The 27,706-nt window shown below is 35.6% G+C and overlaps 1 protein-coding gene across 1 annotated transcript in view; it reads right to left on the minus strand.

Moving 5' to 3' along the window:
- Window positions 1-27,706, minus strand: part of LOC136835783 (serine-rich adhesin for platelets-like) — a 212,365-nt gene that overhangs the window by 5,980 nt on the left and 178,679 nt on the right. The window contains 6 exon segments of the mRNA XM_067099639.1: window positions 14,548-14,660; window positions 18,844-19,510; window positions 24,992-25,139; window positions 25,303-25,392; window positions 26,344-26,518; window positions 26,521-26,626. Coding sequence (XP_066955740.1) covers window positions 14,548-14,660; window positions 18,844-19,510; window positions 24,992-25,139; window positions 25,303-25,392; window positions 26,344-26,518; window positions 26,521-26,626 — 1,299 coding nt within the window.

Raw genomic sequence — 27,706 nt, forward strand, 5'->3', positions numbered from 1 at the left:
ACCCTTCATTGGAGTTCAGATTCAAATCTAGAGCACAATTAACAAAGGCTCCACAAAAGTTGACAACCACAGAAATTCTTACTTCCCTCAAGTATACCAGCTTCTACCAGCAACTCTCTATTGTTCTAGAGATATACAGTATAAAAATATTGGCATTCCCTACCCTTTTGGTCTAGATACAAGAATTTATTATGAAAATTGGGAATAATGATGCCTGAGTGTGTATACTTCCACCAGCACACTGCCACTTTGGATTTTAGTTAGATTGTCAACATCACTGTTGTTCAGATCCAAATAAAATATTATAAAATTGGTAACACAGACCCTGAAATAATTGTGTAATTATTTTTTATTATATCAAAGCATTTCCAGTAAGCTAATATCAGAACCAGAGAGGAGAAAAGCCAAAGCCTAGAGCCTTGTTTTGACTGGTTACTTGTGTCAGCAAACTGTCAGTGTGACCAGGGTAGTGTAGTTAAAATGAGGCTGTCCAGTTAAATAAAAAAAAAAAAAAAAGAGGGGGAAAATGACAAATTTTTAATTAATTTGTACTTTTCCTAACATACAAACTTGAGGTCTTTACATATAGATAACTTTTGGCGAAGCTCGAAAGTTAGGCCAATAAACTTTTGCAAGGCAGTTATAGTAATTGCCTGGCAGGGGTGGAAGTACGCCCACCCAACTGGTAAGCATTCAATCTCTTCAGTTTACCTTTTGGCCAGGTAAAAGAATGAGGGGTGGTAAAGAGGTGGGGCTTTTATGTAAAGACCTCAGGTTTATGTTAGGAAAAATACAAATTAATTAAATCTGTCATTTGTTCCCCACGTCTGCAAACCCTCGTCTTTACATATGGAGGTACTATTGGCGGAGGATTCCAGTAATTCTCTGAACTGACTAGTAGTTAAACTCACCTGGTATTCTCTTCCTGGTCATGAAAGAGCAAAGGAAGGATACCATACCTCTGATCTGTTGAACATGTGGGATGTTCAGCTGTCAATTTTCGAACACTTCAAATCAAAAAGCAAGTATGAAAACCCTTGATTCGAAAGTGCAGACAAACCCAGCAACATCGAAGACTATGTAGCTAAAAATAACCAACTGGTTTTGCCCAGTCCTTCTCTCTTCTTGCTAGAGAAAGGTAGAAATGATCTATTAATCCAAACAAAAATGGATTATAGACAGGATACTCAGTCAAGCAGATCACCTGCATGCATGCCAGTCCAGCTTGTGATGAAATTCCTCTTCCTCTGCCCACTGGAGGGACAGAAAACAGGAGGAAGGTAGGATGCCCAGTCCCCACAACTTCTCCCTGTAGCTGCACACCTTAGGCTAGATGCAACCTGTCATGTAGAGCTGGTTAAACTACATGACTTATTGAGCACCCACCAAGGATCAGGAAAGTCAAGGACCCAAGGGCAATAAGCCAAGGTAAAAGGATAAGAATGTAACTACACAATACAATCTATCCTAGTATCTCCTTTTGAGGTTGTGCGAGAACTGGAAGTCAAGATCAACTGTCCTATCCCTTGGTTTCATCGAAAAGTGCCATCTCGCTTTTGATTCCTTGTTAATCATCATGCCTCTGTCTGTCAATTACTACCACTGTTGCAGACCTGACATGTCATCTCATCTGATTACGGAGTGACAGTAGTTTAGCATAACTAGAACCACTGTTCAAAAATTCCATGGACATAAAAAGTTTTCTTGTATACATGTTACTGGTATTAAAACTAATCTGGTAGAAAAGGAAACTGATAAGGAAAGTAGATGCTCAATCATTTCACGTTGTAAAGACTGGAACTCATGTACCCATGCATGGGTATACTATCCAGTGACAGAACTTGTCTGACATACATCCCTCATCCTGGAATGTGTCTCACTGATGTCTGTGTTGAGCATGCTTCTGTAACCCCATTCATCAGCACTGTATACAGAGAAGATGATAGGAGAACCCCAGGGGATGTCCTGTAATAAGATGTTCTATGTAGAACGCATTAAAATGTCACGCTTTGAGTCAACGGACTTTGCACTGTCGACAGAGGAGATGTCCTAGAGCTGTCAATGGAATGTGCATTGTCAACAGAGGAGACGTCCGTGAGCAGATCCCTATGATGACATCAGTAAGCTACTCAAAAGAGGGGAACTGGCTCACTGGGACCAGCACAGTTACGTGTCACAATCATCCCCACTCTAATATGTTGGCATTCAAATCTCAAACAACAGTCACCAACCTTGAATCAAAGTATGACCTTTTGCATGACACTACCAGTCCTACCATTATTTGATGGCTAAACTCCTACCACACCCAATAATGGCTTTGAATACAGACTTCAACCCCATTCATAACAACTTTTCCTGCTTACCTATTAAAAAAGTTTTCTCAAGTTAAAAGATCCATATCATATGCATCAAAAGAAAACCATAATGAAGGCACATTTGGACTTGGAGCGAGTTGATCCCTCACCAATTTTAGGTTGTTTCTGATCTTTACTATCCTTGCATCACCCATTTCATCACTGTTTTTTTATTCATACATTTCACAAGGCCCCACCCTCTTGGCCTGCATTTTAAATCCTGTGCCTGGCAAAAGATATGTACAGCTGGTGATGAAAAAAGTATACTCTTATTCAATTATTCTTGGAGTTACAAATGCACTTATTCAACAACAACACTGTGTTATCAGCTGTTCACAAGAAGTTTTGAATATTCTGCAATAAAATTAGTGTTTAACCCTTCAGGCTAGGCTAAAAATACATTAACAACACTCTGGGGCTGGGGGAAAACAGGTCAGCCAGTTTAAAAAAAACACATCAATGAAAGGGAAGATATACAAATGCATATGGTATAAGAAAATAAATCCTATAAAACTCTCTCTACAATTTACCCACCCTACTTACAAACATTCAGCTTACAAACACTCAGAGATACAAACAAATGGGATCATGAAATTAAAATCATGTTCAAGAGCACTCCCCCTTGCCACCCGTAGGTTCAAATTTTTGTTTTCGTGCCTATTCTGTACATGAAGTACTGTATGTACAGTGTATTTTTTACAATGAAAAAACATACAGTACTGTAGTGACTTTATATCACACTATGGTTAAATAGACACAAGAATACAGTAATCAACTTACACACAATTCAACAGACAAATGACCATCAGAACGTAACTCATTCGTAAGTAATGAAGTAGTGTCTGTACCTTCCTCAACAAGTTGAAAGTGAATATTTCAAACCCTAGGCAGGGCCTCTTTTCTTGAACACTTGTAAAATATGCTAATTTTGGCAAGTTATAAATTTTCTTTTCAATATTTTTGTACTTTTTATTTTTGCAAAATTACAACTAAGGCTCACATAACATCATATATTTATGGACAAATATATCCAAGATGTACTGTACTTGGGTGGGGTGATGCAGTATCTTTAGTGAGTTAATACATGTTTCTTTCTAGTATTTTTTTGTACTTCTTTTTGAAAGATTACAACTACAGCTCAAATAATATAGTAAAATATCAAATGAAACCAGCAACAATCCTGAGTACATGCATGAACAAAAATATGCAAGATGTACAGGAACTGGGAGATGTAGTACCTTCCCCCAAGAAATCTCAAGTGAGACTATTCTCCCTTGTATCCTGAGCTGAGAGTGAATGTTGTCAGAAGTGTTGCCATGTAGTAATTTATGGCTCATTCAAGTAATCTGAATGTTTTCCCGGAAATTTGTTCAAATACAGTACCATGGTGTGAAATAATAAATGTTATATAATCTGGCTGTTATTCTTACGCCATTACAGTATTGTGCATAATAGGATGTGTGTAGCTATGGAAGGTTAATTTAATTTAATTTAAGAGGTTTCATAGAAAATGCTTTGAAGACAAAAGAAGAATCACTAAACAATTAGCCATACAGTAACAATATGTATATGTATGTCGCTGCCTCTGACCCACTGGGATAGAGATGTACAGCCTCATTCTTTCATATGTCACTGCAAGATACATATAATTTAATTTTATTTCTTTTGGCTTTTCTTTCTGTTTTTTTTTTTTTTTTTGCTTTTTTTAGTGGCTTTTCTTTTTTATTTTTTTCTTTGCTTTTCCTCACTGTATTTTGTCAATTATTCCTCCACCACTGTTCTTGGTTTGTGTTTTCACTCAGATTCTTAGTCAGAGTTCACTGCCTTTTGCTTTGGTTCCAGTCAATTATTTACCATTTAAAACTACTGTCAACTATTATGATTGATGAGTCTGCATGAATTTTATAAATAGTTAATTTAATATTTATTTTTAGATACTTGCCTCTGCATTATATAGCTTTTCTTTTGCACCAATGAGTTTACAGATTGCAAAGGAAAAGCAGAACACTAGTTTTTCTATGAATATCCATTTTCTAACCATCTGCTTCCCTAACCCCAAAGGGACTGAAGTAGGTATAAACACTTATACCCAGTCAGTCTACTTTCTCCACCTTGAATGTGGGGAGGTAGGGAGAACAAGTGTATAAAGGATGGTAGTATTTAAAAATAAATATTAAATTAGGTTTTTATATTTTTAAATAGACATACATATCCATTATATAGTAGTTACACAACTGAAAAGGAGGGTTGGGTAAAAAGTTGAAATCAATAACCCTTCAAAGGCTTCTTAACAAAATATTATGTACCAAAACAAGTGTTTGTTTACAAGTGAATTGAATCCATCAGCTAATACTGCAGCCTTGGGAAGATTGTCATTCAGGTACAAAAACTTCACCATGAAGATACCTGAGGTCTCTTTGGAAGGTGGCCCCTTCAGCAGAAGGACTAGGGTTACTGTGCCAAACTCCTGCAGAATAATGATGGGCAACTAACAATACCTACATACAAATTTACACTTCTATACTCAACACTGATTACCTCAAGCTTCTCAAAAACCACAACCCTGGTCTAAAAAGGCAATAGGTAGAAAAGGCTACTGATTCAGTTGAAATATCCCTGCAAACCAGAGGAGCTAACACTGCAATAATTGTACTGAACCTCTGCACTAGAAAGTAAATCATAGCAAATACAGAATTACCACGCCACTGGTGACTTCAGTAACTTGTGAAAGGTTAAGTTCTTTCCAAATTTAAAGCTGCCAACCACTGCTCCAATGTCAAGTGGCTTTACCTTCCATTAGGGATACAAATTAGCATGAGAGTCTTACAGATTCAGACAAAATCTTAAGTCCTTACTGGACCCACAAAAGACCAAGCTCCTCAGGCTCTACTGATTTCAAGTTGGGTAAAGAGATTGGCGTAGAAGAGGTATAGGCCCCTGGGCCTAAAACCATTCTTAGTCAAAATAAGGCAAAAGAAAAGAAATTGCCTTGTCTTAGCAAAAGCCTACTTGCCCCAACCCCACAAAGCTTATAAGCTACTTCACTCTCTTTGCTATAGCTAAGGCTATCATGAAGAGTTATAATGACACTCTTTAAAGGGCTTGCTCCAAAAAGTTTAAAAAGGTGGCAACTTGACTTAAGAACCACATACTGATTCCGAGGTATAAAGCGAGCATCAGAGACCTGGGAAACTCCTTGCTAACACCTCGAAGACCTCTAGATGTCTCTGTCCTCGGACAAGCCCTAGAGCTAAGCCAGCATGGCCTCTAACAGCAAAGGCTGCTACCATGGACTCTTTCTTATGGTTGAGAAAAAAAAAAAAGAATTCCTATCACGTTGTTTAGAGGTACTGGTGCTGGAAAACCCCTTAATGTGGCACCAGGACCTATACATGACCATTAGTGTAAGTACATTTATCTCTGCGACACTAATAATGGCCTTCCTGCAATATCTCGCCTTAAGTTTTCAGGAGCCTGGAACATCTCCATGTGATATCTGCAGCTTGTGGGATTGTGACAGAACCTTTCGAGCTTAGCCGCCTCAGAAGATTCCTCCTGAAAGGAGGAAATAAAAGCAACTCTATCCACCACTGAATGAAACAAGCCCAGCCTTCCTTGCCACCTAGGGTAACCAATGCCAAGAGACAGCTTACAAAGTAACTAATTCTGAAGACTTCCTGAACCATAGCAAAAGGATGAAAGATAACCATCCAGACCTGACCATTCAACAGCCTGGTGTCCTCTGCCCAAGCTAGAGGGATCTTGCACTGTGAACAAATTGCCCACTTGGTCTCAAACAGGTTAAAAGGATCCCCACAAACCACTGTCTGCTGCAAACTTCTGGATGTAAAGCCCACTATGTTATATTGCTGTGCAGTCCCAGCAGCTAGTACATTTGCTACAACTTTCATAAAGATAATTACACCTTCAGCAAGGCAATAAATTACTACTGAGGTTGCATGTACTAGTCTGACCATATAACAAACACAAAGGGCAGTGCAATTAGGAAAATGATGTTCACTCCTAGTGAACAAAATGATTAATATTGTCTCTAATAGACTTTAATCTATTCGAGTATGCTGAAATTACCCTTATATGAGCACAAGTCAGTCAAACTCATTATCATTACATGAGATCAAGCTGGCATTTTACAAACCATAAGAAGTGAAGGCCTCAAAATTGTTTTATTCTAAACCCATGGCAAGAACCAAATACTACTGTAAGTATCTTTAAGTAAAACACAAGTATTCCACAAAAACTCTTCACTCTTTCACTGGTGCTAGGGCTACCAGAGGATAGATCAGGTGCTCCAAGAAAGCTTTTATTAACCCCTTTAAACATGACTCTTATAAACAATTCGTCTGGGAGAAGTGGCATTGGCTTCGAGCAGTAAGCGTATATCACCTTTTTGTTCAAAGATGCATAAGCTCCGACAATTTCAAGGTAGCCCGTCAACTCTGTTTCAGTCTGCAGCTGAATAACTTTTTCTATACAATGGCATAAAGTAATCCCCAAAATAACTTTTATGAGTTGAATAATGAGGAACATTATGAGATTCAAGAAAATTTGCACTTCCCAAAATTACCCCAAAAAATATATGTGCAAAAGTCTTTGTTTTTATCCATACTTTTTACCAGATAAATTACCTAGTCATTGCAGTGCAAATTGTAATTATAGCAAGGAAAATATAAAAAAATGAATGACAAAGTAGCATCACGTTTTCTGTAAGAAAAGTGCCAAGTCCTGCCTGTGGAAGAAAAAATTTTTATAACTTTTTTTCTTCAGGCGCTAAGCTCCGACAGTTTTCAAGGTAAACTGCTCAATTTTTCCATTTGTTGCTGAATAGCTGCTCTATACAATGGCATAAAAAATCCCTCCCCCAAAATAACTTTATGTAGGTGAAATAATGAGCTGAAATTACAAGAGATGTGGAAAATTTTTTGCACTTTCCCAAAAAAAATAATTTGCCAATAAATGTATTTGCAATATGAAGTCATCGTTATGTACAGTAAACCCCTGTATTCGCTTTCTCCACGATTAGTGGTTCACCAATTCCCAGATTTTTCTATGGAACATATATACACTTTATTCACGGAAATTTTGCCCATTTGCGGTACTTTTCACTGCGGAATATTCACTAGTACTGAATTTTCATATAATTTTCATTAAAATACTCCAGGCACCCGGTAGTTGCTCGAGTTATGATAATGGATTTTGCTGATGGAGTAAAATTAATGCTGATCTGACAGTAATTAGAAAATATCTTAAAATTTCGTCCGGGCATAGGCAGCAGCATAATCAGGCAGCGGAGAGACCAAATTACAATAGATAACTTCTTTTCCTCCACCTCTTTAGCCCATCTTCCAGTTAAAAAAAGAAAAAGAGAATGATAAAAGTATTGTTAGTAACGTTATAGAGCCTCGATGGCTAGGCTCAGGTCAGAGCAGCAGCTTCAGACTTCATAGACTTCTGGGTGTGTTCAAATCTGCAGCCAACCGGTCCAGAGGGCTGACACTTTGCTATCCGTGTAGACACCCCCCAGGATTATGTATGTAATCAACTGATAGGTTGCTAAAAGCAAATGGGTGTTATGAGACTAATACACACACAAAAACAAAGCCTCCAACATCTTCTAAAAACATAAACAGACACCTCACTGCGTCTTGAACTGGTCGACCTAACCGCTCAACTCTCCTCGCTGCTGGGAGAAAGGGAGCTGGTGATTTAAGGTGCCCGTATATGTACACATGAGCCACTGGGGTCTAAAGCGATGTCAGGCAGGGCAGCTGATCGAGACTATGGTCTACCCCAAAGCCGTCAAAGTCCTTCAAAAGAAGGCATAAATGCTTACCCCATACAAAAAATGGGAAAAAGCATGTTAAAAGAAAGAAGAAGATTGTTAGTAACGATTATACTCGGTAAATGCGAACAGCCATAAACACGTGAGCGAAAACTGTTGCTTTGCTTATAACCGAATCGGATAACAACAGCTGCTTTTGCTTGTATTTCAACCTATCATTACACTAGTAAAACAATTACGTAGTTGTTACAAATGACGTTAAGTAGAATAGGACTGATATATTTTTTGTTTATGCACCCTTATTTGCTATGGGTAAAAAAAATCAGCAAGAAAATATACTGATAAATTTAAGCTGCAAGTTGTAGCTGAAACTGAGAAAACAATGTTCAGAAGCTGCTAATGACTATAAATTATCATGTATACGGCAACATGGATGAAACTTAACCATATATAAAATTGGAGAAAGTATTTAATCAAAACCACTGGGCATGAAAAGAACACATATTACTGCTGTTTTCATGCTGATAAAAGATAAATACTTAAAGCTTGTATTACAATGAAATAAAATAAAGTGAAAATAGCAACAGATTCTTGATTTTTACACAAAACAAACATGTCTCAAATGGCCGTCATCTATTAATGAAAAAAAAAAGCTAAATTAAATTCACAAGGGGACGCATTTAAATTGTATTTTGGACTTAAAACACTCTGTAAGATGAAAAATAACCTTGTCCCATATCAATAAAGTATCTAGAGATTCATTCACGCTAACTAGAAGCAAGAAAAGCGCTCTGAACTGAGGTAAATATGGTGAAATAAACTTACTGCGTAATCAATTTCAAACCAAAGATTGATCGCTGTGATCATAATTTATATACAAAAATCAGTATAAGAATATATACAATATTATTTGATACAGGATACAGTGAAGTAAAGCATAACATTTTAAACGATCCATGGAAAAGATGCATACTGCATTCATTATGTTGATGTTTGTATAATGCAATGTTAATAGGTGAATACAAAGGTACAGTATAGTGTAGGCTAGGCTACCGCATATGTGTACGATATACCAAAGTGTAGGCTAAGCTAATTCTTATTTGTTATTTAATTTCTATTTGTACTGAATTATCATAAGTCAATCTGCATGAACCTCCAGAATTAGCTGATATTAATAATGACTATACTGTATGTGTATAGAGTATACTTTATAGTGTAGGCTAGGCAACCATATACAGGTATTCCCCTACTTACGATGGGGTTAGGTTCCAAAAAACCCATCATTTGCTGAAAAAATAGTAACTCGAATATGGCCTAGCCTACACTTGGTAATCAGTACCATCTATGTATATGGTAGCCCTAGCCTACACTACAGTATACTTTATACATATATGGTATAAAAAGTAATTATTAGTGTCAGCTAATTCTGCAGGTTCAATGCAGATTGACACAGAAAAGTCAGTATAAAGAAAATTGAACAACAAACAAGGCCTAGCCTGCACTTTCGTATATCATATACGGTAGCCTAGCCTACATTATACTGTATTCTATTTTCACATAACACCGTATTATACAAACATCAAAATAACGAATGCATCTTTTCCACGGATCTTTTAAAAGTTATGCTTTACTTCACTGTATCCAATCTCAATAATCTTATATTGCTTTTGCATTATAAATTCCGATGGGAATTGATGACGCAGTCTTTATTTCGCCACATTTAACTCAGTACAGAGGGCATTTCTTGCTTAGTTAGCCGTAAACGAATCTCTAGATACTTTATTTCTAAGGGACATATATATTTTTCGTTATACGAAGTGTTTTTGGTCGAAATATAACTTAAATATGTCTCCGTTGTGAAATTATTTTAGCTATTTTTTCGTTAATAGATTACGTTAGCGACTGGCCTTTTGAGGGGATTGTTTTTGTATAAAAAATCAAGATTCCGTTAAACTATTTTCTCTTGATTTCATCATCATACTTTCGAGCTTTTCATTATTTATCTTTATCGGCGTGAAAACAGCAGTAATATATGTTCTTTCATGCCCAGTAGTTTTGATTAAAAATACTTTTAAAATTTTATTTGCGGTCGAGTTTCATCCATGTTACAATGCACGATAATTTATAGTCACTAGCAGCTTGAACATTCTTTCTCAGCTTCAACTACAACTTGCAGCTTAAATTTACTGTAGCAGTTAACGTCATTTTTAACATTACGGTAATTGTTTAACCATACATGGTTGAAATACAAGCAAAACAGTTGTTATCCGATTCAGTTATTAGCAAAACAAGTTAACCCTTTAACGCCGACCCTATTTACAAAAACGCCCACGTATGCCGGTAGTTGTGAGTTAGTGCTAAGCGGAAAAAAGTTTTTAAAAAATCACAGCACGCTTAGTTTTTAAGATTAAGAGTTCATTTTGGCTCATTTTTTTTTGTCATTGCCTGAAGTTTAGTATGCAACCATCAGAAATAAAAAAATATCATTATCATATATAAATATTGGAATATATGACAGCAAAAAAAAAACTCGTATATAATTGTATACAAATCGCGCTGTAAGCAAAACGGTTAGAGCTAATGAGGTAATTTTTTTTTGGTTGTATTGTACACTAAATTGCGATGATTTTGGTATATAACAAATTTTAAAACGATCAAAGCAACACAGAGAAAATATTATCACAAAATGATGCATGAATTCGTAACTCGTGGGCGAAAAAATGTTTTTCAAAAATTCACCATAAATCGAAATATTGTGCTAGAGACTTTTTGTTGAAAAATGAAGCTAATTGATTGAATATTACTAGATTGTAAGTGTTTTAGCTTACAATTGCAGTTTTCGACCATTTCGGTCGAGTTAAAGTTGACCGAAAGTCGAATTTTTTCTATTTATCATGATTTATATGAAAATATTTCAAAACCGATAAAAGCTAAAACCATGAGTTATTTTTTGTTGTATTGTACATGAAATTGTGCACATTTTCATATATAAAACTTTATGTAACGACTAATATAAAAGCGGGTGCAAATATTACGACAACGAGGCGAAAGAATTTCTGAGATGTTCGGCCGAGTTACCGCGCAGACGTAGGAAAATGTTTTTTCAAAAATTCACCATAAATCGAAATATTGTGCTCAAGACTTCCAATTTATTGCAAAATGAAGTTAAACGATTGAATATTACTAGAATGTAGGAGTTTTAGCTTACAATTGCGTTTTTTTGCCATTTCGGTCGAGTTAAAGTTGACCGAAGGTTGAAATTTTGGCAGTTATCGTGATTTATGTGAAAATATTTCAAACTGATAAAAGCTACAACCATGAGCTATTTTCCGTTGTATTCTACATGAAATTGTGCACATTTTCATATATAAAAAGTTTATGTAACGACTAATGTAAAACGATGCAAACATTACGACAACACGACGAAAGAATTTCTGAGATGTTAGAAAGCAGAGTTACATGCGCAGACTTAAGGAAAAAATTTTTTTTTCAGAAATTCACCATAAATCGAAATATTGTGCTAGAGACTTCCAGTTTGTTGCAAAATGAAGGTACATAATTGAATATTACTAGAATGTAAGAGTTTTAGCTTATAATTGCGTTTGACCATTTCGGTCAAGTTAAAGTTGACCGCTTGAAATTTTGGCAGTTATCGAATTTATAAGAAAATATTTCAAAACTGATAAAAGCTACAACCATGAGTTATTTTCTGTTGTATTCATGAAATTGAACGTACATTTCCCATATATAAACTTTATGTAACGACTAATATAAAACAGTGCAAACATTATTCGACAATGTGACGAAAAGGATTTCTGCGCGGACGGAAGGAAAAGTTTTTTCAGAAATTCACCATAAATCGAAATATTGTGCTAGACTTCCAATTGGTTGCAAAATGAAGATTAATGATTGAATATTACTAGATCGTAAGAGTTTTAGCTTAAAATTGCGTTTTTACCATTTCTGGTCGAGTCAAAGTTGACCGAAGGTTGAAATTTTGGCAGTTATTGTGGTTTATAAGAAAATATTTCCAAACTGATAAAGCTACAACCATGGGTTGTATTTATTGTATTGTACATGAAATTGCGCACATTTTCATATATAAAACTTTTTATGTAATGGCTAATATAGAACAGTGCAAAATTACGACAAAATGACGAAAGAATTTCTTGAAATTTTCGCTGAGTTACCACCACGTCGTAAGAAAAAGTTTTTTTCAAAAATTCACCATAAATCGAAATATTGTGCTAGAGACTTCCAATTTGTTGCAAAATGAAGGTACATGATTGAATATTACTAGAATAAGAATTTTTAGCTTACAATTGCATTTTTCGACCATTTTGGTCGAGTCAAGGATGACCGGGTTGAAATTTTTTTAGTCGACGTATCGATCCCACTCGCACCCAACAGACAATTTTAGTCGACGTATGATACGTCCAATAGGCGTTTAAGGGTTAAACAAGTTTCTTGTTCGGTTGTTTATGGCTGCATGCATTTTTGCAAGAGCATAAGGTTACTAACAACACTTATCATTCTCTTACTTTTTTAACTAGAAGATGGAATAAAGAGATGGAGAAAAAGAAGTTGGTCTCTTTTGCTGCCTGATACGCTGTTGCCTGTGCCCGCTCGAAATTTAAAAACATTTCCAAAATATTGTTGTATTGGTATTAATTGCTAACTCCATCGTAAACCCGAATTATCGTAAGACAAATTATCGTCACTTGTGCACTACCAGTATTTACAAACGCACAAAAATTGCAAACGAACACTGACCTATTTTGACTTTCGACACAACGAGAGCAAGTGAGGTCGGCTCATTGAATTAATGTACCTAATGCAGCCTCTCGGCCAACGTATCGTACACCGTATGCTGCCGGGTTGTACGCTGTTGCCTGCGCCAGTCGCCCGCGAAATTTAAAAATACGTATTTCGCCCGCGAAATTTAAAAATACGTATTTAAAAACATTGTTGTATCGATATTAATTGCTAACTCCATCGTAAAAGCGAATTATCGTGAGTCGAATCATCGTAACTCGAGCACTACCTGTATGTATACGTGATATTGAATACCCTAGTGTAGGCTAGTCTATATTCGAGATACGTTTTTTCTAACAAACGATGTTTTTTTTTAATCTAACCCCATTGTAAGTAGGATTATACCTGTATAAGCATTTTTTGAGTTTTTTTTTGTTTGAACTATCACAATAGGCAGTTCTAAGTATTTTTAGAAGGGTTTAAAGTATTCGCAGATTTTAGCTATTCCTGGGCAGGTGTGGTATGCATCCCCACGAATACAGGGGGTTTACTGTAAATCCATTGTACACCCAGATAAACTACCTAGTTATTGAACCTCAAGAAACTGTTATACACAGCAAGGAAAATATGAAAAAATGAATGACAACGTAGTGGACAGAAGTAGACTTACTGACAATGCGTGTTTGTACATATCAGCCCCCTGGTTGGGGGTAGGGGAGTAGATGGATAGAAAATGGATATTCATAGAAAACCGAGTGTTTTATTTTTTTTACAATTTGTAGAACTCCTGCTGGCATGAAAGTAAAAGCTACATAATGGAGAGGTAAGATTCAATGAACAATTTTTTTTACTTTATTATTACATGAATTTCATATTTATGAATGTATGGATAATGAAAATTTCTTTTCCAGATAATTGTAGTTTCACTGATCAGTAGCATAATACAAAATGGGTGAGATAGTTAACTGGATACAGGTTTAGCATTAAAAAGTTAAGTACATCTTAGTTTAACCAGACCACTGAGCTGGTTAACAGCTCTCCTAGGGCTGGCCCGAAGGATTAGATTTATTTCACGTGGCTACTAAGAACGAACTGGTTACCTAGCAATGGGACCTACAGCTTATTGAAGAATCCGAACCATTATGACGAAATGAATTTCTATCACCAGAAATAAATTCCTCTAATTCTTCATTGGCCGCTCGGAGAGTCGAACGCTGGGCCAACAGAGTGCTAGCTGAAAGCTCTACCCACCCCTCCAATGAAGCTCTAATAGAGTTGCAGTGTGCAGATTTAATAATAGCACTGATAGCATATCTGGTTTATATATTTAATGCAGGTATAAAAACTATAGATGAAAAGCTTATATTAAGAGGAAATAGATGTAAACAATAATTTAGTAACACCAGGCATAACTGATAGGAGGGAAAAGTTTGCAGCTTACAAGGTACCAATCATATTTTTGTCATGGTTTATGATTTGTCATAGGTGGTTAGGTGACTCAGGGCAATTTTTATGGACTTACCCCAGCAAATGATGAAAAATTTACCTTAAACGAGTCCAAGGATTCTCATAACCCATTAAAGTTTTGACAGACTGATATTACTAGGTTAATTACATGAATAAATACTAAGTTCTGACCTGCAGTCTGATTGGATGTTCAGGGCTTTCATCAGTGATGCCACTTGCAGCATCTGCTTGAATACCTTCAGCCTGAGAATCTTCCCAATCTCCCTCTGCTGCATCTCCTGCATCTGTATTTGAAAATATGACTGTGATAATAACAATAAAAACTCATTTCTATCAAATCCACATCTGAATTAAAGTTGACTGTCACACAAAAAAGGTTATATGTGCTTCCATACAAACCCATCAATCTCATATGCCTACATTCAAGATCTGAATGTTCCCTTGGTTCAACAGTCTCATGTCTAACAGACAAAAGTAAGGAGGTCTTACAGCAAAGGATCCTCAAGTACCAATCAGTTATCTTCTCCACTTTGGGAGGCAGCGAGATTTATGACTTTGGGAGGTGACACTCACAATAAAATTGAGAAGTTTGTATGAAAAACTTTTGTTTTAAAAGCTGTTTTATTTCATCACAACCCCATCAGTCATATATAAGTATGAATTACTATTAAGGTAGAAGGTTGGATACTGGATACCCCAGTGTGTTACATAATCCTATAAGATCATGGATGTGTCAGTAACCAACCTGATAGTTCATAGGTTTGATCATGGGATGTACAGCTAGAACACAGTGCATGAATCAAGTAAGACTTTCAGACTGGAAGAGAATTATGCTTACCATCCAACTGAGGCATGGCTAAAATCCCAGAATTATACATCTCTTGGGTGTACCACGATTGAAGGATGCAGATAATAACAAAGATGTGGGAAGATGATGAATCTTCACAGTTTTCCTCAAAAACTTAATACAGTTTGACCTCTTAAATCTGACACTCCATGGTCCAGCAAGTCCCATGATCTGGGACTTTTTAAATCAGCCGCCTTCAGTTTTGGGATTTTTTTCATTTCAGAACTGAGGCTTGCTCCATAAATAACAAGCGCATTTTATTTCCAATGAAAACATTCTGTGAAACTCAAAAATATATGGCATACAAAAGAACTGTAATTTGTGTGTATGTACAGTACACTCATGTATCATCTGATCTCCTATATCATGCAATCATTAAAATTTCAACCAAAAATATAATTTCATCATATACATTGTACATAGTGTGAGATGTATTTTCAGTAGATTACACAAGGCTAGGATTTCTATGCCTGTCTCAGTTTTGGTAGACACTTGATAATGCATATTATATCTGTGTTAGCTTTTAACTAATATATAGGCTGAGAAGCAAAATTCTTTAAGTTAAATGAGAATCTTCATACATTAAATCAGGCTTACCAACCTTGTGACCTCTCTAAGGATTCATTACTATTCCACATCATTAACAACCACTTACCTACTGTGTGCAAGACACTGGTAAACAACACAAGTACTGACATAAACATTCGGATCAAGAAACAGCCATTTGCTGATGTCAGTTACCATACCTAACACATGTTTATTAAGGGTTGCTTTACAGTTGCTGACTAGTTAAAAATGTGCTAATTTTCAATGGCAACTTCCATAAATAAAAATAAAATAAATGTTCATTCATCCTTCATGCAATAGAGTTAAGTGTTATGAAAGTATGCCACTAAATTTACGGTTGTAGCTGTGGCTGAAGAAACGAATAATGTGCATACCATAAAATGGTTTGGAAGAGGCAAAACCAATATCTGATACTGATGAAATCACACCTTTACTTCATTTAATTTGTTGCATTTGTATATAAATAAAGTTGCATCTCTAAACCAAGCTTTGATAATTTATGAAAAAAACTAATCTCCAAAATGGCTGTGATGATGTCAGTGAAAGGCAATCAACTGATGATTTTAGGAATGTACACATAACAAGAATACAAATGGGGCCACACTGCTATATTCATAAATTATAATACAATAATATGGCAATAATGCATGAAATATAATTGCATACAGATGTAAAACAACATTTTTTAAAAAATTATGATTATTCTTAATACAGTCATACCTCGAAATTATGCGAGGTTAGGTTCCGGAGCCCCTCGTGCAAGGTGAATTTTTCGTAAGTTTGGTATGGTCTTTAAAATGCTAATAAATGTTTATTTCAGAGTTTAAGTACTAAATATGACCCTAATCATATGCTCCCAAAGTATTAGGCTAACTTTTAAATGAACTAAATGGTTGACAAAAATTGAGTACTGCACTGTTTCATAATAGCACATTTACAATAGGTGCGTACGTATACTAATGTTACCCCTAATTCATGGGATGCCGTTTACTTTGTCACTTAGAGTAAAAGCTGTTTTTCTTGCGTCACTAGGCAAAACGTCACAGTCAACAAAAGTACAATTCCATAAAACATCGAAAACATGTACATAATGTTCGTAGAAGGTAGTACAGTACAGGTAAAATTCAATCAATTTAAAATTATATACTGTACAGGTAATGACGTACAGAGAATAAGAAGTTGTAAACGTATGTTTGAGCGCTAACTACGAATGAGAGAGAGAGAGAGAGAGAGAGAGAGAGAGAGAGAGAGAGAGAGAGAGAGAGAGAGAGAGAGAGAGAGAGAGAGAGAGAGAGAGAGAGAGATACTGTAATAAAGTAACTGTACTGACTGCTTTTGTATCGTATTTATGCGCAAATATATAAATACAAATTTTCCATTCTGATTTTACACCTAAAAACACGAAAACTTAAAAATTATACACACTTTCTACAGGGGTATCATCTTTGAAAAAATGCAGGGTATCATATCTTGTAAAAAAACACACCAACTGAACGTGCTGTAATTACATGCACATACAGATTGCACCAGCACTTTTCTCCGAGGTGAACAGAGTAATTTTCAAAGAATGACACTTATACAACTCTTAGTTACATCTCTGATATTACATTAAAATTCATTTTATCAAATGAGCGCGACTGAACAACCTCATCTCAAGGTCATGTAAAGTCCTTGTGACAAAGACTTTGCAAATGGACATAATACTTGGTATGATATTTATGTACAAAATATAAATATAAATTTTCCATATCGATTTTACAGTTAAAAGCATGAAAACTTATAAATGTACTTCAAACATTAAACAAGCATTTTCTGCAGGGGTATCATCTTTGAAAAGTGCAGTAACTTTGCAAATGGGTATCACATCTTGTAAAAGTACACTAAGTGAATGTGCTGAAATTACCTTTGCATCATATTTGTGCATGTACAAAAATAAAAATAATACATTTTCGATACAGATTGTAAACATGAAAGCATGAAATGCGTTTTTCATAGAGATTTTACACATGCAAGCATGAAATGCATTTTCATAAGATTTGCACATTAAAACGTCAAATGCATTTTCATACAGATTTTATACATAGAAGCATGAAATGCATTTTTCTTCAGATTTTACACAAAAAGAACGAAATGCATTTTTCATACAGATTTACACACATAAAAGCATGAAAAAACTTGTAAATTACTTAAAAATTAAACAACCACTTCTGCAGGGTTTCTCGAGAATTTCGTGTCTGTGAAAAATCGCGTATGCCATTAGTTACGTTCAGTGAAAAGTTTGTGTGTGGTCGTGCAACCTCGAATCGCGTAAGATCGAAGTATTACTGTATGTACAACTATATTATTATTTGACTTATGCATATGGATATCCGTCAGTGTAAAAACTAACTGGGGTCAATAGTTTCACAATCACACACACACACACTTAAAGAAACAAAAACAACAGACTTTTAGGTTTCTGTTGTGGCTTTAGCTCCGACGTAGGGAAAGTGTAAACATTTCCGAGGAGATGCTTATGGAGCAAGCCAAAAATTTCATAAGGAACTAAACCTAACAAATGACAGTCGTTATTCATAAGCTTTGTTCTACTTTTGATAACACAGCAATATGTATGTGGAATTAGCAGGCAAGACTTGCTTACATAAAGGGGATTTTTAGGGGTCATTTCTGCCATCCAGGATTTTCTGTGGTCCAGCAGTGGCCTGGTCCCAAGGGTGCTGGTTGTAAGAGGTCAGGCCGTGCATGACTCCAGCCACTTATAGGAGATGTCCTTTATGGACAAATTGCTAGAAAACATTTGTATTCAGCACTGCATGTTAGAAAAATTAAGAGGGTGATTGACAGATATTTAGAGGACCAGGTAGCAATTGTGCCAAAAGACTACCTTAATAATTGCCTGTTAAAACAAAAGACCACTCAACCTGGGAAACAATCAGACGACAAATGTATGCATTTGTATAACTGAAGGGTTTGTAATGAAGCAATCATTTTTATAGCATTCTAACATTTTAGCAAAGGAAAAGCCTCCCCAAAAAACTAAATATCATACACACCTTGACTTTGATCAGCTTCTGCCAAATCGTACACTGGCAGGAGGGGTTCTTCATCCATAACAGCCTCTTCATGCTCTGGTTCAGCCCATTCTTGCACAGCTCCACAACCAGACTGACTGGCACTGGCAGCTGAGCGAGATTCTGGTCTTGATAATGAGGCAGGACTTTCTGTCACTTGCCCAACGAGACAGCTGGCAGCCCAAGCCTCTGGCTGAGATGTTGGAAGATTACTAGCATCACCTTCATGACTGGTCTCACTTACACCAGATGGGCCACTAGATAATGGCACAGGAACTGTGAATGGGGCTTGCCACTGTCCACTTGCAGATGAGGATGACTGAAACATTGAGTTTGTTATGTGAGGAGGAGGATGGGGTGATGAGGAATGGTTAGAGGAGTGGACAGATGGGTGACAGGTACTATGAGAAGGAAGACTGGAAGTGTGTGAAACACCAGAAGCCCCTGAAATCATGCTGACAGAATGTGAAGTATGATAATTTGGGCGCTGCACATTATCTGATGAGCTGCTACTTTGACCAGAATGTTGATGGGGCATAACAGAGAACAATGAAGATTCTGTCTGGGTGGCAGTAGTGTTCTCTTGAGCATGTCGAGAATGGACAGCTGAAGCTGCTGAAGAAGCAACCTCACAGTTTGCTTCACTCATCTGAAAGTTCAAACAATTTTATTCCTACTTTTAAAGATAAAAGAAATTAATACTTTCCTATAAGTACAGTGATGCACTCCAATTCAGTGAATAATAAATACATAAGCACATACCAAACTGCATCAAAATGAAAAAACTAAAAATTATGCAATATCCTAAAAACTGAAATACTACGAAGATACCAACAGAAAGTAAAACAATATTTTTATTAATTAAAACCATAGTTACCAAAAAGGTAGTATATATTTTGGACAAAAGGCCAAAACCCTGGAAAAGATAAAAGAGCTATTTACTCCAAAAATATACCTTAAAAATACTTATAACAGTAAGAATAAAGCTGAATAACTATGTGTAGTCATAAAAATTTGACGGATATTCATACTTTACACACTAATCACAATATTAATAACCAACCAAATGCCACAAAATATCCTAAAAGAAGAAATGTGTTTTTATACATGAAACAGTTCATACTTAGTAAAAAAATCTAAAATTTATCAGAAACTTTTAGGTGATTAACCTGTTCTGAAGCAGTAGTACTGTACTGCAGTAAGATCATTAAAAAAAATGCTCACTGAATTAAGTGGTCAATGTGCATAAAGCCACTTTTAAGAATCTATGTCCATTCCATCCTTGATTCAACTAATTTTTTAATAGTATTAGGGTTTAGCAAGAACAAACTGGATATATATACATCAGACCCTCAGTGCCATGAGGACCATTAAGACTAGGTTAATAATTAGGTACTTGATCTGGTCAACTACTTAAATTTTATAGATGAGGAGGTGTGCTGTCCATCCCCACTCTTGTTTATATTGCTAGAAATACCAGAAACTATATTTGTCTCACCATAAATCCATTACTTGTACTTAACCCACTTCATGGTGATAAATTTATCCAAAACACTATTTCTCTTAAAAAAAATTTTGCAGTCAGCCAGTACTACAGTAAGTGTACATGCATCCGCAGATCCCAGGGACCTATGCCATAAAATATTCTAGTAGGAAGTCACTTGTGACTAGACAGCATTCACTGCCATCCTGAATTTTCTCAAGGTGTTTTGATTTTGACTTTTTCTCCTACAATTACTGTATTTATTGATATATAAGATATGTTTTTTCTTTAAAAAAGATGATTGAAAATCTGTGATTTCCAACAATTTAAGATATGTTAGCTGCTGCAGACCAGACTACGGAACAATATTCAAGACATGGCATGATAAATTTATAAAAAAATTTCTCTGAATAAATAGATCTCCAAATATATTGTAAGACTTTCTCAATATACCAACTTTTGGCTAATCGAAGATGATTTAGACCAGATATGCTTCTAAAAAGTCCATTTATAATCAGGAATGATACGTAGAATTTTAAATGATTTGCAAATAGTTAAAGAAATACGATCAATGAAAGGATCTGGGATGGAAGGATCCACTGCACTGGACCTACTAACACTGAGTCTATGAAAAGACTTGGGAGAAGGGCTCCAATGTTCTAGACATATCAAATCATACTTTGAGTTTTGCTAGAGTTAAATTTCATCTCTCACGATTTACAGCATGCAGTAATTCTAGCTAAATGTCAGTTAACCCTCTAACGCCGAGCCTCTATTTACAAAAACGTCTCCCGTATGCCGGCGGCGTTCGGGAGTTAGCGTCGAAGCAGAAAAAGTTTTTTTCAAAAAATCATCATCGCTTAGTTCTAAGATTAAGAGTTCATTTTGGCTCCTTTTTTTGTCATTGCCTGAAGTTTTAGTATGCAACCATCAGAAAATGAAAAAAAATATCATTATCATATAAATATTGAAATATATGACAGCACAAAAAAATGTTCATATATAATTTTTATACAAATCGCGCTGTGAGAAAGCAGTTAAAGCTAATGGGCTATTTTTTCTTTGTATTGTACACTAAATTGCGATGATTTTGGTATATAACAAGTTGTAAAACGATCCAAAGCAACACAGAAAATATTATTACAAAATGATGCGCGATTACCGCAGCGGACGTAAAAAAATGTTTTTTAAAATTCACAAATAAATCGGAAATATTGTGCTAGAAGACTTCCCGTTTGTTGAAAAATGAAGCTAATTGATTGAATATTACTAGACTGTAAGTGTTTTAGCTTACAAGTGCAGTTTTCGACTATTTCGGTCAGTTAAAGTTGACCGAAAGTCGAATTTTCTATTTATCGTGATTTATGAAAATATTTCAAAAGTGATAAAAGCTACAACCATGAGTTATTTTCTGTTGTATTGTACATGAAATTGCGCACATTTTCATATATAAAAAGTTTATGTAACGACTAATATAAAACGGTGCAAACATTACAACAACGTAGCGAAAGAATTTCTGAGATGTTAATGAGTTACTGCGCGGACGTAAGGAAAATGTTTTTCAAAAATTCACCATAAATCAAAATATTGTGCTAGAGACTTCCAATTTATTGCAAAATGAAGGTAAATGATTGAATATTACTAGAATGTAATAGTTTTAGCTTACAATTGCGTTTTTCGACCATTTCGGTCGCGTTAAAGTTGACCGAAGGTTGGGGAATTTTGGCGATTATCGTGATTTATATGAAAATATTTCAAAACTGATAAGCTACAACCATATGATTATTTTTTGTATTCTACATGAAATTGCGCACATTTCCATATATAAAACTTTATGTAACGACTAATATAAAACAATGCAAACATTACGACAACGTGATGAAAGAATTTCTGGTGCGGCGTAAGGAAAAAGTTTTTCAAAATTCACCATAAATTGAAATATTGTGCTCGAGACTTCCAATTTGTTGCAAAGAAGGTAAATAATTGAATATTACTAGAATGTAGGTTTTAGCTTACAATTGCGTTTTTACCATTTCGGTCAGTCAAAAAGTTGACAGAAGGTTGAAATTTTAGTAATACGTGGTTTATGTGAATGTTTCCAAACTGATAAAAGCTACAACCATGGGTTGTATTTTGCTGTATTTACACATGAAATTACGCACATTTTCATATATAAAACTTTATGTAACAGCTAATATAAAACCAATTAAAAAATTACGACAAAATGACAAAAAAGAATTTCTGAAATTTTTCAGCCCAAATTACCGCGAGGGCATAAGGAAAAGTTTTAAAATTCACCATAAATCGAAATATTGTGCTAGAGACTTCCAATTTATTTTGCAAAATGAAGGTAAATGATTGAATATTACTAGAATGTAAGAGTTTTAGCTTACAATTGCGTTTTTCGACCATTTCGGTCGAGTCAAGGATCGACCGAAGGTTGAAATTTTTGTATCGGCGTCACGGTCGTCCACCGGCACCCAACAGACAATTTTAGTCGGCGTAAATCATCCAGTCGGCATTTAAGGGTTAAGAGACTAGTATCCAAGTTTCTCCAATCAAGATATGGGATTGATGCAAGTCAAGTAGCATCATTTACATAAGCAATAAGCTTGTTTTTCTTGGGTAAACCATACATCAGGGCCATCCATGGTCAAGCTTGTTCAGAATCTAAAGCATGTCCTCCTGACTGAATACTTTCCACACCCTCTTACCATGCGGAGGTGCTATCAGAACAAACAAAAAATACTGGCAGAATTTTCACTTGCTACCCATTCCGTTATGCAACAGAATGTTCAGCATGGGCAACTGACCTTTTGGTTACCATACACTAATTGATTATCTGGCATCAGATATGCCAGAGTCAATAATGCATGGAAGATTCTTTAATCGCCACTAGGAGAATAAAAAATCTTGAAATATGAAAAATAAGTCTAAAAGTACACAGCAGACCACCAACTGAATGTTATTATAAACTGTAAAAGAAAAGCTAAGCAAAACTATGAAAACAAATTTTAAGGATATGAGAGAGAAAAGAGAGCAATAAAGCTACAAAAAACTTTACCAACAATTTGTACAAAAATACTGGAAGGATGAAGCCATCACAGAAGCTACAAAAGTGACTTAGCTTATAGCTACGTATTGTCTTAAGGCCCTTGAGCTGACCTATTTTCGAAACAAAACATACTGCCAACATATATAAAACCTACTAGTCACTTTTTACCACATATGTATGTAATTATAATAAACTACAATGCCCTCTTAACTACTCGGATTCTTCACATGGATGCACCTGTCACTATAAAGCCTTAAATGCAAATACAAGAGTATGAAGCAATTCTAATGTCTGCTGCTAGATTCAAACCCCTATCCAGAAGTTCAGAAAAAGTCATGTTGCCAAGCTGACCAGGAGAACATTCAGATTGACAGTAATAGTAGAGTAAGAGCAAGGATTGTCATAAACTACACATACTATGGGGGACCTGGTGTATTACAAAATGAATATGATTAAAGGGGAGTGCTTTGGTATTATAATTATGCTCTAGCAGATCAGCTTGTTATGAAAAAATTCCATTAGAACTATACACCACATTCTCACCTAAAATATGCGTCAAACTATTATCTCCATCTGTATCAGTACTGTCTAAAAAATATGCAACTGCTCAGTTCCTATGGACTGGGGCATTTAACCAGCATATGCCTGGCAGTCAGCAGTATCAGGCAACCATTACAAAAATACTAATTTCACTATTCATGGGATAACAAGTCAGGTAAGGTCAATATGGATATTGCATATAAATATCCACATTTCCTTGGCAAGGTGTCATATTTCCACTGTGTACCTTTAAAGCAATTTATGTCAACTTATTGGGATTTACTTTATGACATTTGTGCTGCCACTCACTCTGGTTTTGAAATATAAGAGAGGAAGCCACAATATAGAACAACAAAGTTTCTTGGAAGCAAATCTATCGCTTCTAGCTTTGCTAACTCTGCCATACCATATAGGTAAACATGTGGATACCATTAACATGTGTAAGAGTATAAACCAACAAAATGAGTTTGTGATCTAAGCACTTGTAGGAAGACAACCACTGCAAAATCCTTGGTTCTTTGGGGTTAAATGATAGTTGGTTGAGAAAATTTACAAGGAATGCCATGCAATGGTTGCTGTAAAACCTTCCCAACTCTGAAAATGATCACGTAAAAGAGACAACAGGGAAGTCATGGTGCACAAGCTCTATCATCAGAATGGATTGCAGATTTAAAATATCTACAACAAGTGAGTAATGGATGAGACCTTCGCTTAATAAGGGGACTATCACCAGGAAGGATCTTGTAAGTGTGAATATAATCACCCATTTCTGAACAGAAAAATAGGCTAACTACGGCAATGACTGGCATAATATAAATATGTCAGTAACAATATCACTGCATAACCAACCCATTGCTATTATTATTTTTTATAACTTTCTGATCCAAAATTCACATTTCAGCAAAACAATATAATTTGATAAATTCATTTCCTAAGCAAAAACTAATAATATAACTCATACATTCTTAGCAGCAGTAAAGATATGGTTTATAAAAGCAACAAGTGTAAAAGTCTTCAAACAAAATTAAAATGGAAATATGAATATCAGTTACCTGAGCTTGCTTGTTTGGTGGCAGTTTGGTGGGTGTCTGGGGTAATGTGGGGTGTGTATCTCGAAGTCTTTGAACTAACACAGTACAATACTGGGTCAGTAACACTTGAGAAATAACAGATGGTACTTCGTTGTTTACTTCCAATAATCTGTTTATAACAAAGAAAAGGAAAAATAAAAAGTAAATCATACAATGCACAAATATTTACAGAGAAAAATAATGTTGTGCTTTGTAATTGTGTGTACCTTTTGAATTAAATGCTATATTGACAGATATAGTTAACCCTGTTACACAATAGAGGTGATATCTACCGCTTTCCTACAAAGGCTTGAAGGGCAGTCTTCAGCTCTGTGTCTACAGAAAACCAGCAAAACTCTGGGAGCAGATTCAGAGTCTGTTGTCTGTAAAAAATGAAAAGTTTGATAAAAATTGAGAAAGCTGGGGTATACGTCATCAATTGTAACAACTGTAATTGGGCTCATCAGGGAGAGACTGGAAGAAATTTCAAAAAACACATTAATGACAAGCAAATAAAACCATTAATGTTAATGATAGAAACAATGTAATAGCCACACACTATAGGGAATTTAACCATACAATGAATTTTAAGGACAGTAAACTTTTATACAAAAGGAACAATAAGGCATAGCCTTGCAGACTTGTTGAGAGGGTCCTAATTAACTCAATACCAATGGTGGCTGGAAACAAATCTTTTAATACATTAAATATGATGAATGCCAGCCAAATTCTTAGAGAAACTAAGCTCTGCAGATTTGTAAGGCAAACTAATAACCCAGACTTATTCTTTGTAGTGGAAAGCCAAAAACATGACTGTCATGACTCACACTCAGGATTACCAGGCCCCACTGAGCAGCAGATGGGCAGCATAATTGCAAAAGCCAGAATGGCCAAGTAGTCAGAAAATCAAACAGGAACCTGATATAAAATATCTGTCTTTCATTCTCTCTGACAATGAAGACAGTAGTCCTCATAAAGTTTAAGGATTTTAAGTACATGCTTAACAATACACCAAGATTTACACTTAAGAAAAGTCTTACAGGCAGTCCCCAGTTATCGGTGGCCTCGGTTATTGGTGATCTAGTTTTACGGCGCTGGTCTAGTGACAACGATAACTGGATTTTCGGCGCCGATCCCTGGTTATTGGTGCCGATCCCTGGTAATTGGCGCCGATCCCCAGTTATCGGCGCTGTTATCGCCGATTTTCGGTTATCCTCACGCCATCGGGAACAGAACCCCCGCCGATAACCGGGGACTGCCTGTATTTTATCCTAATCTTTGAAATAAACATGCTATATCAACACACTTTTCTTCCTTATTCTTCATTCTGATACAGTGAAGTTGAAAAAGTAAAATTATTTTCAGATTTCCATAATCTTATATACATGTTATCTACATGGGCAACACATCTACTACATCTCAAATTCAAAACTAAATTATATACACTACTCACCTGCCCTACCACTGTGCTATGTATAGCACAAAGTAACAATGGAGTGACAGTATTTGAGAAGATACCACACCTCCCACATGGCTTTGCAAGAGTTCAACACTAGCCCTTACAGCAGATGACACTAAAGACTCAAATGACCGGAACTCAGTGTCATTACCCAAAGGCTAAAACAGAAGAGACAAAAATTATTATTATTCAGTGACTGAATAGGAAAATTTCCCTTATGTACCGAGTGCTATCATCATGAGCTTGAAAATTTTTTTATTATTCTTACCTCCATGTAATCAACATGTAATTTTCTAACAACATAATATTTTCATATACTCCTCATTACATACAGTGGTAATTCTGACTATTGCTATGCTCCCTGACAAAATATTTCCGGATTAAAACCAACACAGCCACAGGGAGGTACTGAGCATGTAATCCAAATCTACCTGTCAAATTGCTTCATTCTTTATGTACTATCAACTCTCTCGTTAGTGAGAATGCAGGTCTCAGAGGAGGGGATATTTGTATATAAGTAATAGGTTTGTTTTAAAAAAAACTTGCTTTTAAAAATGACTTGTTTCACAACAAACTCGTTACTTCAAGTACCCAAATTTAATTTTAGGAGGGGAAGAACGGTTTGTTGTTTTGAATTGAAATAATTGCTCAAAAGGCATTACCACTACTTTAGTGGCCAAGCTGCTGTAACTGTGAGACAGAACCCTGAACCTTAGGGGCAAAATAAGAGGATGTGACTGTAAGTGCTTACAATGTGTTTATCATTCATTACAGACTATTGAAGAAAAAGCCTAAACCTTAAATGCCAATCATAAGATTGATTTACAGAGATGATAGGACGATCTTTGGCACATCTATGCCATTATTAAAATAAAATACAATACTCATTATGAAATTAAAAGGCCCATGAAAACAAAACTATTACAAAAAATATTTTGACTGACAGTATTTCTGTCCAGATTATTGGTAAATGTGGACAACTGGTAGCTGATAAGAGGATTTATGCAAATACGCAAGCATAGAATAATGACTTTAGTCATCAAAAGACCACCATTTCTATTCCTTCTAAAGTCATTATCTGACATTCATTTAAGTAATGTTTTTAAATATAAGTACACAGACAAAGCTCTGATCTTATGGACATTAATCGCACATTATCAGCATTCCTCAAGACCACTCATCTGAACAAATTGATAACTGAATATTTAACTGCATGATCACAACTTGAGCTATGGCTA

The sequence above is a fragment of the Macrobrachium rosenbergii genome, chromosome 55, assembly GCF_040412425.1.
Source record: "Macrobrachium rosenbergii isolate ZJJX-2024 chromosome 55, ASM4041242v1, whole genome shotgun sequence".
Classification (NCBI taxonomy): Eukaryota; Metazoa; Arthropoda; class Malacostraca; order Decapoda; family Palaemonidae; genus Macrobrachium; species Macrobrachium rosenbergii.